The following is a 13,036-nucleotide window of genomic DNA, read 5'->3' as shown; positions in this document are numbered from 1 at the left end:
TTCCGCGCAGCCTCTGTTGTGACGGGAGAGGGTTGAGGTCGAATCGAAGGTGTATTTGGGATTTAAGTGCAGAAACAGCAAGGGAGAGATGCCGGACGACTGGGATAAAGATGTCTATCCACAGCCACCCCGGCGCACCCCGGCCGTGGAGAAAGAGACGGCCTTTCCCAACCCGGCGCTCATTGTAACCAAACTGTTCCACTACTCGGTGGATTTGCCCGTCAGCACATTCAGAGGTAGGGATAGATACCCAGCGTGTCTCCATGCACAACACCATAACGATTCTATTGTCGTGTTTTTAAACATCATCATTGATGCTTAAACACATACAGTATGTTCGTTAGAGACCCCTAAAGTTTGCAGTCGGAAAAAGGGCACTTGTATACCGCGTAATGTACTAGAGCTATTTGATTTTGCGAGTTTAATGGAGTTGAGGGTATATTAATTAATGAAAGAAGATTTCATTCATTAGATTAAAATGCGTCTCCATACTGGTCATTTCTTTGGATGGCTCTGTTATACCAGTTCAGTGCTACTGTGCCAGCTGCAGCAGGCTGTATAAGTAATGTGTGCCCACACTAGGATACTAGGGTTGAGAGATTGGTGGTGGGTCAATATTTATCTATAATGGCATGCCCCCACTAGGTGTCAGGTATTCCATTAAATGCATTAAGTAAAGGGCACTGTGCTGCATCAACAGTGAATTGACCATCTGGGGTTAAGGTGCCTGGAGCTACAGTGATGCAGAGTCTTTGTCTCCTGGCAGGGTGGGTGGACAGGCTGCATGAGAGGAACAAGTTCTACTATTACCACCAGCAGTTCCGCAGGGTGCCGGACATGACCGAGTGCCAGCTGGGGGACTACCTGTGCTACTACGAGGCCGAGATGCAGTGGAGGAGAGACCAGTACGTATTCATGGCACGCTTCGGAAGCAGTTACACTCATAGATGTTGTTAGTAATTTTAGAATTACCATTGTTGTATAGAGAGAGTTTTTTTTGTTTTTGTTTTTTTGTAGATGGCGGTTTATCGGAGAGGATCTCTATAGGGATTTAACATTTAAGTTGGGGAACTTGTGACCTGCAGAGGGTGGGAGTTTATTTCCAGTACATTCTGAACTCTTGGTTGGAAGGACCATACTGACTATATACCTAATAATGATTTGGAACATGAAATTAATAATGAAGCCACCTTTTTCTATCTGGAAAATACGTAAATCCACAGCCCCTGCTAAAATTAGACCGAGACTGCCTGAGTTGAGCTCTGTTCCCCAGGGCTCTGTCTCTCTGTACATCTCTACTGACTGGTTGAGATTTAGCATGCTAAGAAGTAAAGGGATGGAATTTGGAGATTGTTAGAAACATTTTACATTCATAACATATATATATATTTAAAGCAAAATTTAGATACTGGACATGTCACAGTGAAATGTGTGTGTATAGATGGACATAGCTATAAGAAACCTAAAGTTTACAAATGAGAGGAGGCCATTCGCCCCATCATGCTTGTTTGGTATCCATTAGTATCTCAGTGATCCAAGGATCCTATCCAGTCTATTTTTGAATGTTCCCAAATTGTCAGCTTCAACCACAATTCTGGGGAGTTTGTTCCAGATTCTGATGACTCTTTGTGTGAGGATGTGTCTCCTGTTTTCTGTCTTGAATGCCTTGAAGCCCAATTTCCTTTTGTGTCCCTGCGTCCCTGCAGATCTGGAAAAGCCCCTCTGGTTTGATGTGGTCGATGCCTTTCATTTACTTTGAAGACTTGAATCAAGTCCTAACTTAGTCTCCTCTGTTCCAGGGTGAAAAGGTTCAGTTCCCTCAGTCTCTCAGTAGGACATTCCCTTCAGACCTGGAGTAAGTCAGGTTGCTCTCCTCGGAACTGCCTCTAGAGCAGCGATATCTTTCTGGAAATCTACTATGTGTACAGTATATAGTGTGCTATCATTAACATATTTCATCTGTTAAAACTCCCTGGACATCAACAGAACAGATCACAGGTGAAGAGAATCAAAATCTCTGAAGGCATTTGTTTTTTATGAAAGCAAGAGAGAAACAACTTGATCTTGCCTCCTGACACAGGTACACATTCAGCACAGGTTAGATCTGAAGCCAGTCTGTACTGACTTTTTGTTTTCCCCCTGCAGTAAAGTGGATCAGGAGATTGTGAAGGTGGTGCAGGAGCGGCTGAGGGCCTGTCAGCAGCGCGAGGGGAACAGCTATCAGCAGAACTGCGCCAAGGAAATGCAACAGTTCACAGAGGTGTCCCAGGCCTACCAGTCACGATGTGAGTGCATGTTAATACCAACTGACAGCCAGAGCATACCTGCATGAAAATGATTTTCTAGTGAAGTGGGTAACTTTACAGACACACTACATAAATCATTGTATTCAGCAGTAGCTTTGTAACCAGCCATGTTTTGTCAGGCAAAACTCATTTGTCCATAGCATTGGTTTTTTTGAGGATTTCAGTGTGATCATATATACATTCCCAGAGCCCAAAATGTGTTGAATACCATCAGATTTAAATCAAGAGGGGAGGATCATGTGATTTGTTGGAATATAGATCTGTTCCTTAAAGCTCATCTTCTAGAAACTGACCAGAAGTGATGCAATACATGGGAAAATATTGCAGTGTTCTAGATTTTAATTTTTTCCTACCACCATTTAACTTCAGATGGGGATCTGGGTGCTTATGGCAGTGCCCGGAAATGCCTGATGAAGCAGAAGCACAGGATGATTGAGGAGCGTCAGAAACAAACTGCTGAAGCCTGAAGCCAACAGCACTCAATATTCTCTTACAAGTACTCTCCTTGCTTGGGTTTGAAACTGTAAAATAAAAAGCTTTGTTGGAAAACTATTCTGATTGCAATTTACAATGTCAGAGGGCAAGATTACTCTGCTGTGAACTAGTTAAGTGATGGAGAAGAGAGCACTCTCCACTGTGAGGTGAATTTAGCTGAAGTGAGGCTAGTTTGAGGAAGAGCCTAGGAGGAGGCATTTGTTTTTGACTAGGGACATAGTATTGGATTAAGGTCTTATTTAGGATACCTTCCATTGCCAGGTCCATAAACTCCTAGAACACAAACTACCCACAACTTTTAGAACTGTGGTTGAAAAGGCTTTATTTAAGCAAGGGGAAGGAGTGTCATCCTATAGAAACAAACCCCTGATAACATCCTTCAGAGCACCCATCCAGTGCACACTTCTTTATTCAGGATTAAAGAATGTCTTGCCAAAATTGTATTGCCACAATGCACAGAGTGTCTACCCAGCATGGAGGGGGGGGGGGCAGAATAAAAACAAAATGCAACAGTATATTGATGCAAGGTTTTATTACATCTTTCATACAAAACTTTTAGGAAGTTGGTGGAACGCCAGCCTGGGCCCTCTGCACCGACACACGGGTATGGGTCTTTGCCAAGTGATCCGTAAACTCCTGTGAGGGGAGAAGGAAAATTAGTTTTTGCAAAACATGGTTATTTTAAACCACACCAGCAACTTGGGACAAAGGATGCACACTCAAATCTCAATCGCACCTGATATGGTGACTTGGTGAAGACAGTCTCCTTCCAGAGATCAGGGGTCAGGTAGCTGTAAGTCTTGGAGATGGCATCAAAGGTGGCCTTGGCTGCAAATCAGACCAGAGCAAGTTAGACACACAAAGGTATACAGAGCACACAAACAAAACCAACCTTTAGCCAAGATGTTGAGCACAGAAATGGGAACAGAAAGACCAGGAGAGGTCCTCCTGCCATGCATTACAGAACTCCTTTACTCTCCCTCTCAAGTAAAGACAATTATGCCATGAGGAAGGCATAGCTGAGCAGAGATGAGAGAGTGGCATCTTTCTGGGCCAAGTCTACACTTTATCAATTTACCAGCTGCACAGCTTTGTTCAAAATTGATTGCCCATCAGATTTTAAATAGTTAAAACATTAAAAAGACTCATTTTTGCACTCAAACTAGAACACAAATCCTTGCTAGTTCAGTTTACTAAAAATTGTAATCCTTAACTCATGTTAGAAGTCCTTGCTGCACAAGCATGCCTATAAATAGCTGGTACAGTGCACGTGATTTACATGTGCATAGGAAAATAAGCACTCACCGAAGTTGCCCAGTGTGGCTGTGCACCCCCTGGCTGAGGTGTAACAGTCATCGATACCAGCCATCATGAGCAGCTTCTTGGGCACTGGCGCAGACACTATGCCGGTACCACGGGGTGCTGGGATGAGACGCACCAGGACTGAGCCACAGCGACCAGTAACCTGCAGGAACCAGACAACGTCAAGACCGGAAAGCAAATTCAACCAACTGCAGCCTACTTGTGCAACTGACTAGGACAGTAGCAGAAATCACAAACTTCAGCTGCGTCTTGGAAATCAGACTCTTGGCATCAAGTGAGAATAAAGCAAAGGGCAAAACAGCCATCCCCTGTACTTCAGGCTGCCCAATGTTCACAATCTGTACAGTGGGAATTTTAGCAGCCTACCTTGCAGGGCACTGTGTGGGGTTTGCCGATCTTGTTACCCCAGTAGCCTCTCCTGACGGGCACAATGGACAGCTTGGCCAGGATGATGGCCCCACGGATGGCAGTGGCCACCTCTTTGGAGCACTTCACTCCCAGACCAACGTGGCCATTGTAGTCCCCAATGGCAACAAAAGCCTATGGAACAAAAACAGGTACAGTTAAAATAGTGCCCCACACTTAAGTGCACCGATTTATTTTAAGTTCACTTGTTCAATGCCACAACACTAAACATACCTTGAACCTGGTTCTCTGACCAGCCCTGGTCTGCTTCTGGACAGGCATGATCTTCAACACCTCATCCTTCAGAGAGGAACCCAGGAAGAAGTCGATGATCTCAGACTCCTGGAAAAAGAAGTGAGGGGCACTGAGTGGAATACTAGTTTCTCCCAGTACTGAATGTGCTCAGATCAGTCAGTTTATAAAGTGCAGATACTCAAAGGCACTGTACAATCACAAATTGCTTGGAGAAAGCTAAAGCATTGTCTTGCTCTTAATGGTTCCATTTCAGCTTGCCAATTCCATTTGAGATTCTAAACATTTAAAACCAACAGAAGTAACAATTGTGAGGTTTAATAAACAGCAGCAGGTAGGCTTTACCTTGATGGGCAGGGAGTACAGGTAGATCTCCTCCAGGGATTTGATCTTCATGTCCTTGACAAGGCGACCCAGCTTGGTCACTGGCACCCACTGAAACCAAAGAGCATTCACTTAGATATACAAGGAAACGCATGCAGTACATTTCTCCTTTAACAATGCATCTGATGTATGCAGTTTCACAAGTATTGTAAGTAACCACTCAATTACAGCAGAGAACTAGCTTCCCAACCCCCTGTAAACTTGTTGCATTTAGTCACGGGCAACTTCCCTTTCATATGATCTGTTAAACGGACCTTACATTAATGTATTCACACTGGATTAGGCCTTAATCGCCAATTAACGCGTTTCTTCTATTTTGCAGGTAAACTACACTATTTATGAATGACTACTGATTAAAATATACAAGGTGAAATCGAGTGACTCGCTCCTAATAAACATAAGCGCTTCAGTCATCCGCCCGCGCATTTTGGAGGCCATGCTACACAACCCAGAAGCGCAAAGCCATGTTAAGGCTGCCATGTACTCACCTCCTTGTCGTCAGACTTTCCTCCCCGGGCTCCACGGCCCCTGCCGCGTCCCCGGCCACGACCTCGGCCGCGTCCCCGGCCACCACCGCCGAACCCACCGCGAAAACCTCCTCTACCACCGGCGTCGTCCGCCATTTGCTAAGAATGAACAAGGGAATATTATCAATGCTGACCAACAAACCGAAAAGCAGCGCACCACATCGTTTCTAACAGATGTACACACTTTCACTTCCTACAGTGCAATTCATAGCGCAGCCTTGCTCATGCTCACTAATCAAGCGCACTATAATAACTAATATTCTAGGTTAGAACATTGGCTCTTGTGCTGTATTCCAAAAAAGAACTTTGAATTGTTTTCTTGGTTCTACTTATATTACGTAGCCTCCGTACACTGATTTCTTTCGGCATTACTCTTTAGACTAATGCGTTAACCAAATAAGCAATTAACGCGGGCTGTGTTCTCCATATTTATGACAAACTACACAGGAAAGGAACATCTGAATGTATACGCGTAAAACCTAAAATACAGAATGGGGGACACGTATTAATCCACTTAGTTGGAAGATTTTTAAGTAGTCATCCATCATGTAAAAGGATGGTCACGATATCTGATGGATTTTCTCTTCTCCCCACACATTATGCCTCCTGCTCGCACTCTACTTACGTGATGTCTATTACAGGAAGAAGGAAGGACATCGGCCTCACGTCACTTATATATGGGATAAAGACCCGCGAGACTTCGACAAGAATCACTTCCTGTGTGATAGAGAGGTCGCGTTCGAGCGGCGCAGATTTCCGCAGTTGTGCGTGTGTCTGCGCGGCTCATCCAATGGAATCGGTGGAATCCTGCAGATCTGCGCAGAACTGCGGAAATCTGCGCTACAAGCGTGGCTGGCGCGCTGCAGGCGTGGTCGAGGAAGTGGCCCAGAAGGGAGACGAGCATGACGGGATTACAAACCACTGCTCCGCATGGGAAGGCATGCGCTATTCATGGTCGGGGTGGCTCTTATATAAAGCAGTGTGCCTTTGTCCTTCCTCAGTGTGGCTGGTGTATCAGTCGCGGAGATGTGCCGGACGTGAATCTTGGAGGGTATTTACACGTTATTTGAAGAGTATTTCTATGTAAAATTTCTAACATATAGGTTTTGTAAATATTTTGTATTCCAGTCTTCGATCCTTATTAGTACTGTCGTTTCTTTCACGTTAAGTATAAAAAGATTGTATGATCACACCGTGTAACGTTTTTGCTTCCTGGGTAGTAAGTGTTATTTCATAATTGTTATTTCTTATAGAAAATGGCTGAAAACTTTGCTTTCGTGACCAGGACCGTGATATTTAGAAATGTATCCATTTTCCAGAACTCTAGAACTTTCCAGTGATATAAATAGTATAAAGACAGGGGCCTTAAGCCCACCATTTCAGTTTAGTTCCAGCTGCCTAAGTGGCTACATATCTGCGTTTTTCTGAGATGGCATCAAGAGGCTGCAAGCACCCGGCAGACTCATTTTGTTATGTCTGCGGCCAATTTATCAAGACGAGAGCGAAAAAGTACTCCGTGGAAGCATCTGCTAAGATGTGTGAGGCCTACAAGGCGTATTTCGGCCTGCCTGTCGGGGATCAGGACAAACCCTGGGCACCTCACTTCACCTGCGAGCACTGCAAAAAAACTCTGGAAGGTAAATGGACAATTGTTGCTCGGGATCTTCTAAAATGTGTGAAAATATCACGCATGAAAAATCTCTTGCACATTAGTCATGGGTGAAATAAATATTTTTGTAGGATGGTACAGAGGGGAAAAGAGAGCCATGCAATTCGCTATCCCGAGAATTTGGCGGGAACCCACTGAGCACTCGGGCAGCTGCTACTTCTGCGCGGTGGACCCGGACCTGCCTTCATCCAGCGCCCCGGTGCCGCTGCTCCCGAGAGAGGGCCGCCGCCTGTGGAAGACCGCAGCAAGTCCGACGGCGAGGAGGAAGACGTTGTAGATCCAGATGACAATTTCGGAGGTGGAGCCGAGGAGAGAAACCCGTACTACCCCAACCGAGAAGACCTCGACGACCTGATCCGAGATCTTGGTCTGGCCGAGTCCAGTGCGCAGCTCCTGGCGTCTCGGCTCAAGCAGTGGGGCTTGTTGAATGAACGTGTGCAGGTCGCAGGTTGGAGGAAGCGTCACCGACCTTTCTAGAAATGGGTACATTTCAAAATCTCACCGTCCTGGTCACGGAAGCAAAGTTTGTGGGGAGTAATAGCCATTTTCTATACTTTTGAGGCAGAGGCAATTGGGAAATAACACTTACTACCCCAGGAACAAAAAGTGTAGCTTGATTACACTATGCAACGTTTTTAAAACCAATGCATGGAAATTGCACGGTCAAAGTTTGCTAAAACTAAAATGAAACAATCAATCTGTAGTCCCTTTTCTCCTACAAATGCAGTGGACACTATATTATTGCAAGTAATGAAATGGACACGTGGTAGCCTAGCGTGTTAATATTGAAGCTGACAAATCCCACCAGCTCTCTTGCAGAAGTTTAATAAAGGAATTAAAATATTACATTTGAAGGATTAAATGTTGTTTTTGAAATGTATGTTTTAAGTACTTCCTTATTTGGCTCAGTCTGAAAATTACCCCGGATGTGCCAGTTGTCCGGGGTAAGATTACTGTGCCTATAGAATAGCGGTATGATAGCTCGCTGCCCGCTTCTGTAGCGGTGCAATGAAACCCATATACCCACATTCATTTGTAGCAGGTGTAGGTATTTCTAGAAATCTGTTTTTGAGTGTCTTAATTTGTCTTTGCTTTTTTTTAATATAGCACGAAGATGTTGACAACCTGTGAGAATGAACTGACGCCGATGGAGGTTGTGTGCGTGAGCTGTCCAGTTTTCATCTCCCGATTTCTCTTTACAATATAGAGAGGGGTGACAAATTGAAAGAGAAACTGCATAAATTAGTAAAGGAACATAACGAATGCAGATGCCTACAAACAGGCCTACTGCATGATACAATTAAGCAAGTGGCATTGTATCCAGCTCTGGTATGTATACAAAATGCTGAGCAGGCCCAGTTGACCTCGATTTTGGATCAAGATGGCAAGAGGAAAGGATCTGAGTGACTTTGAAAGAGGGGTCATTATTGGGGCACGAATGGCAGGAGCTACAGTCACAAAGGCTGCTCAACTGGCTAGTGTTTCAATAGGAACAGTGACTAAAGTTACATCTGCATTTAGAGCTATGGGAAAGACCACCGCAAATAGGGTTGGAAATTGTGGTAGAAAGCGCATATTTGATGACCATGATGCTCGTTCATTACTGCGATATGTAAAGAAAAACAGAAGCGCAACTCTTTCCCAGGTGACTGAGAATGTCAATGCAGGACGTGATCAGACTGTGTCGGCAAGAACAGTCCGTCGAGAACTACGCAGAGAGGGATATAGTAGGGTTGTGAAGAAGCAAGTGTAATTTTAATATTAACTGAAGTTATTTGTTAACATTTGCTTAAAAAATACTGACATGATTAAAGTTGGCAAATTTTAAACTGGGTCAGCAAGATAGTTTTGTTGACTTATTAGTGATTTGTTTGTGGTTTTTCTGTTTCTAACTTAAGACCTGGACATGGACCGAAGATGACGAATACGGGAATTGCCCACCAGTCAGGTTGCCCAACCCATGAAAAGTGTATAAAACCTGTGACAAACTTGTAAGCTTTTGAGACTGACAATTGGACTGCTCCTATGTCGCTCTCCTGCGCTCATAATAAAGATTATATTTGCTTGACTTCACTTCATTAAATAAAGGTTCTTCAGTTGCAGTGCATAAACCCCTCATCACAAAGACAAATTGGTGCAGAACTGCAGACATTGTTCTGCAGGTGTGAAGGTGATGCTTAATGTGTAATAAAATGCAGTGTTGTAGGAAAAAATGTGCACAGAGTGGAACATGTTTAAAAATAGTTTATTTTTGTATTTCATTTTGTTACACTAAAACTATAGAAAAAGTGTTAAAAGGCCACTGCATAGAACTGTAACTTATTAAATTACCTATACTTCAGTATATGACTTGGAAATGTAAGTTTTCAAACCTTAATAATCTATCTCCAGCCTTATAAGTTGTTGCAGAGCTGATCTGAGTAGATGATACTTCCCTCTTTAATTCATATTGTTGTAGTGTGGTTGTCCATTTCTAGAAACACTGCATGAAAACTTATTTGTAGGCACTCCATCTGCTGTAAATGGTAAATGTATATATTGTAAAAATACAGATCAATAAATATTAATTCATACGAAAAGATGTTGTGATTTTTCTTGTGTGGGGATGGACTTGATTTGATGAGTGTGTGATGGAGTATTAGGTAGGAAGAAGAAACATACACATTGCTGGAGGCCATGCAAAGCAAGAGAAACTAGAGATTTGGGGTTCCTTAGGAGCTGGAGCTGCTGCTGCTGTTGCCTTCGCCTGCATCCTCCCCCTCTCCCTCCTCTTGGTTGTCCATGACCTCCAGGCTCTCGCAGATCAGGCCCAGCTGCCTTTTCATCTGCACCATGGTGCTCTGCATCTTCTTCATCTTCTTCTGCAGGGTGGTGGCGATGGCACGGTGGGTCTGCTGCTGGGCCTCGTATTCGCGCCGCAGCTGCCGGTAGCAGTTGTGCTGGGCCTGGGTCTGGTGGGAAAGCACAGTTCCACAGCCCATCTGGCAGGGCTGTCTCCAATGCTCGCAGCGCCCCATGTGGCCCTCCAGCTCCCTGCGCAGGACTATGGCACTGCAGCCCTCATGGGGGCAGGCTGTCCGCTCAAACAGGCAGCCTGTGCTGTGGCAGTACTGCTCCGACAGGGGGAAAGTGGCCGTACACCCGTGGATCTCATTTTTACACTACAAGGAGAGGGGGGAGAGTTATTTAAAACGACACTTTAAGGCTGAAGCAGTAATCTGTGAAGTTTGTATGGTAGAAGCTCATGCAGCAATAATGGCAATGTAATGGAAACCTATTTACTTAGTCCTGAGACAAATAACCCAGCAGACACTAGGGCATCTTCAATACAGCAATACAAGAGGGATGGTGATGGACAGTAATAAGCTGGCCTTGCAAGGGAATATTTTGCGACTATATTTTTCACATCTCAATTTCCAGTAGGTGATGCTGAACAGAACAGGAAATTCATCCCTGTTGTGAAACGAGGTTTAAGAAATCAAAGGGATCAGCATCTATTCAACAGTTCAGCTGTGAAAACATTCAAGTTGTGCCACTTCTTCAACCCCTTGATACCATCTGCCCAGTGTTTCCCGGAGCTCGCAGGCACTGCTTTACCTTGATCTGTAAGCGGCTGATGGCCTTGCTGAGTTTATACATCACAAACATCAAGCTCTGGTTCACTGGTTTCCTGCAGCAAGGACAGGTCTCCTGTCTGGAAAGAACATGGTTACTCCGGTTGCCCCTTTCATAAACCCAGAGTAGTGCTAGTCTTCTATTTCCTTACCCAATTTAACATTATATCTAAGATTACTGCTAATAATGGAGTGTAAAACCAGCCATAAACACCCCATACCTTTTGTTGAAAGTTCTAATGGGTGAATATACAGGTAACTAGTTTTCTTTAAAAAATCTTTGATTTTTTTTTTTTTTTAACATTCTACCCTTGTTGGCCAGGGAAGTTACCTCTTCAGCCACTGTAAGATGCACCTCTTGCAGAACACGTGGTTGCAGGCCACCCTGACGGGGCATCGCAACACCCCGCGGCAGATCGTGCAGATCAAGTCGTAGTCCGGAGCTTCTGCAAACAGCTCGACATCGTATCCCCCGCTCTGTGTAGAGACATTGGGCGTCAGTGTTCATGTGAGCTCCGATTACGGCAAAAGGGGGTTCAGACACCGGTCGAGACATAACTACCCCTGAAGTGTTGTTTATACAAGCTAATACAGTAAACGAGTTAACTAACAGGGAATATGTGTATGCAACAGCAGACATTCATGGCAACACTTGGGAAAAGGGTTATGATGTAATAAGAGATCAGATTTGTTCTAAGGGAAAGGGAAACTGCACCAAAATCCACCAATATCCACCATCATAATATACAACTAGCACTGTCATTTTCCTTTCTGTACAGGTAGTTAATGACTCCTTATATAAAGACTGACTGAAGCTCAAACATATACAAAGTCGGGTGTATACATGATGCCACGTGTTTCCTGGGACAGAAAGAGAACACAGAGTTCTGGAACAGCGACCGACCCCGTGATGTTACTGTGTTTCGGTTCTATTCTAACCCACGTAACAAAGCATACAGCACACTGTGGGAAACTTCTCATTACTGGGCATAACAAATGAATGAATACAAACTAATTATATATATATGCAATATCTGTTACAGATTAACCTGCAATAAATAGTCACTATCACTATAAAATGTATCGTTAACTTAATCTTACACCTTTCAAATGCTTTTTCATCTTTACCAGTTCATATTCAACAAATTAACGGAATAAATATTTATTAAACTATGTAACTGTCATTATCATCGCAACCATAAACGTGTTTCTTCTTCCTTCCTGCCTTGGTCAAAAACTAACCAAACTACACTCACCATTGTAATATTATTATTATTATTATTATTATTATTATTATTATTATTATTAATAATAATAATAATAATAATAATAATAATAATTACTCAAACCATGAGGAGCAATAGCCAAAGCATTTCTTCAGACGTTATCATGACTTATATATAATTGTTTCAAGTACTCACCATCTTGATCTGTAAAGGGTATGAAGACCAGTCCTATGCCTGGGGCCATTCCCACTGTGTTTCCTCTGTCCATAATTTAACCCACAGCACACAGGTGTCCTTTCTTTACGACAATAATACAAACTGTCATGCGCAAACAGGCATAATGGAACCACTATCAATAACTCTGCTAATAATAGTGACGTAAATGGTACCCGATACCAGCTCTTCCCTTTCCACTCTTCCCTTGCTTTCTAGCAGCAGAGACCAGCAACCCTTTTATTATCCCCTGACAACATCCAAAATAGGAGAACCGAGCCCCAGCACACACCGGACTATTTGTTGCCGTTCCCATTCATGTTCTGTCCTGCGGTTCTGACTATCCACCAGTCCAGTAGAAACATTGAGCTTTGCATGGGGATAACATGTGAATAGAGTCGTTGCAACAGTGAGATTATTGTCAATGACGCAGTTTTGCATATATACTGTTTCGTTTGCATAAATTGTGCTCGTGGTGTAGAACAATGGAGAAGGCAGGTTTACAAATTTCTGTGGGCCTGTTTTATGCAACGTTTATATTCAGCCACTATATCTAAACTATCTCTCTCTATCTATAGATAGATAGATACAAAGAAAGCTTTCCACATATTTATACTACGTG

The 13,036-nt window shown here is 43.6% G+C and overlaps 3 protein-coding genes, 1 long non-coding RNA gene and 1 other non-coding gene across 5 annotated transcripts; 3 read left to right on the top strand and 2 right to left on the bottom strand.

Annotated features, from left to right (window-relative positions):
- Positions 1-2,858, top strand: ndufb10 (NADH:ubiquinone oxidoreductase subunit B10). Its single transcript, XM_066689166.1, has 4 exons — positions 1-236; positions 767-905; positions 2,146-2,285; positions 2,676-2,858. The coding sequence occupies exons 1-4, from the start codon at positions 89-91 to the stop codon at positions 2,771-2,773; spliced, it is 525 nt and encodes a 174-aa protein (XP_066545263.1). The 5' UTR covers positions 1-88; the 3' UTR covers positions 2,774-2,858.
- A 458-nt stretch (positions 2,859-3,316) lies between these two features.
- Positions 3,317-6,336, bottom strand: rps2 (ribosomal protein S2). Its single transcript, XM_066689164.1, has 8 exons — positions 6,318-6,336; positions 5,654-5,791; positions 5,127-5,216; positions 4,764-4,871; positions 4,491-4,664; positions 4,107-4,266; positions 3,538-3,629; positions 3,317-3,437 (listed from the first exon to the last, which is right to left on the bottom strand). The coding sequence occupies exons 2-8, from the start codon at positions 5,786-5,788 to the stop codon at positions 3,357-3,359; spliced, it is 840 nt and encodes a 279-aa protein (XP_066545261.1). The 5' UTR covers positions 5,789-5,791; positions 6,318-6,336; the 3' UTR covers positions 3,317-3,356.
- An 89-nt stretch (positions 6,337-6,425) lies between these two features.
- Positions 6,426-9,940, top strand: LOC136712532 (uncharacterized). The gene is made up of 2 exons (XR_010804842.1): positions 6,426-6,743; positions 8,469-9,940. It is a non-coding gene; the product is annotated as an uncharacterized LOC136712532 (long non-coding RNA).
- Positions 8,267-8,392, top strand: LOC136713314 (small nucleolar RNA ACA64). Its single transcript, XR_010804936.1, has one exon. It is a non-coding gene; the product is annotated as a small nucleolar RNA ACA64 (small nucleolar RNA).
- Positions 9,591-12,927, bottom strand: rnf151 (ring finger protein 151). Its single transcript, XM_066689165.1, has 4 exons — positions 12,397-12,927; positions 11,307-11,452; positions 10,959-11,055; positions 9,591-10,522 (listed from the first exon to the last, which is right to left on the bottom strand). Exons 1-4 carry the CDS (start codon positions 12,397-12,399, stop codon positions 10,073-10,075), a joined length of 696 nt encoding a protein of 231 aa, XP_066545262.1. The 5' UTR covers positions 12,400-12,927; the 3' UTR covers positions 9,591-10,072.
- Between the last annotated feature and the right edge of the window lie 109 nt (positions 12,928-13,036).

The sequence above is a fragment of the Amia ocellicauda genome, chromosome 17 (assembly GCF_036373705.1).
Source record: "Amia ocellicauda isolate fAmiCal2 chromosome 17, fAmiCal2.hap1, whole genome shotgun sequence".
Lineage (NCBI taxonomy): Eukaryota > Metazoa > Chordata > Actinopteri > Amiiformes > Amiidae > Amia > Amia ocellicauda.
This window is presented reverse-complemented; position numbering and strand designations above follow the sequence as displayed.

What these genes read in the sequence shown, in the direction of transcription:
- ndufb10 (XM_066689166.1), top strand. Translation starts at nt 89, where the DNA reads ATGCCGGACGACTGGGATAAAGATGTCTATCCACAGCCACCCCGGCGC. An exon ending in GCCCGTCAGCACATTCAGAG is followed by an intron (nt 237 to 766) that starts GTAGGGATAGAT and finishes GTCTCCTGGCAG; the next exon opens with GGTGGGTGGACAGGCTGCAT. An exon ending in ATGCAGTGGAGGAGAGACCA is followed by an intron (nt 906 to 2,145) that starts GTACGTATTCAT and finishes TTCCCCCTGCAG; the next exon opens with TAAAGTGGATCAGGAGATTG.
- rps2 (XM_066689164.1), bottom strand. Translation starts at nt 5,788, where the DNA reads ATGGCGGACGACGCCGGTGGTAGAGGAGGTTTTCGCGGTGGGTTCGGC. An exon ending in GTCAGAGAACCAGGTTCAAG is followed by an intron (nt 4,665 to 4,763) that starts GTATGTTTAGTG and finishes TTTGTTCCATAG; the next exon opens with GCTTTTGTTGCCATTGGGGA. An exon ending in TCACCAAGTCACCATATCAG is followed by an intron (nt 3,438 to 3,537) that starts GTGCGATTGAGA and finishes CTCCCCTCACAG; the next exon opens with GAGTTTACGGATCACTTGGC.
- rnf151 (XM_066689165.1), bottom strand. An exon ending in ATCTTACAGTGGCTGAAGAG is followed by an intron (nt 11,056 to 11,306) that starts GTAACTTCCCTG and finishes TGTTCTTTCCAG; the next exon opens with ACAGGAGACCTGTCCTTGCT. An exon ending in TCAGCCGCTTACAGATCAAG is followed by an intron (nt 10,523 to 10,958) that starts GTAAAGCAGTGC and finishes CTCTCCTTGTAG; the next exon opens with TGTAAAAATGAGATCCACGG.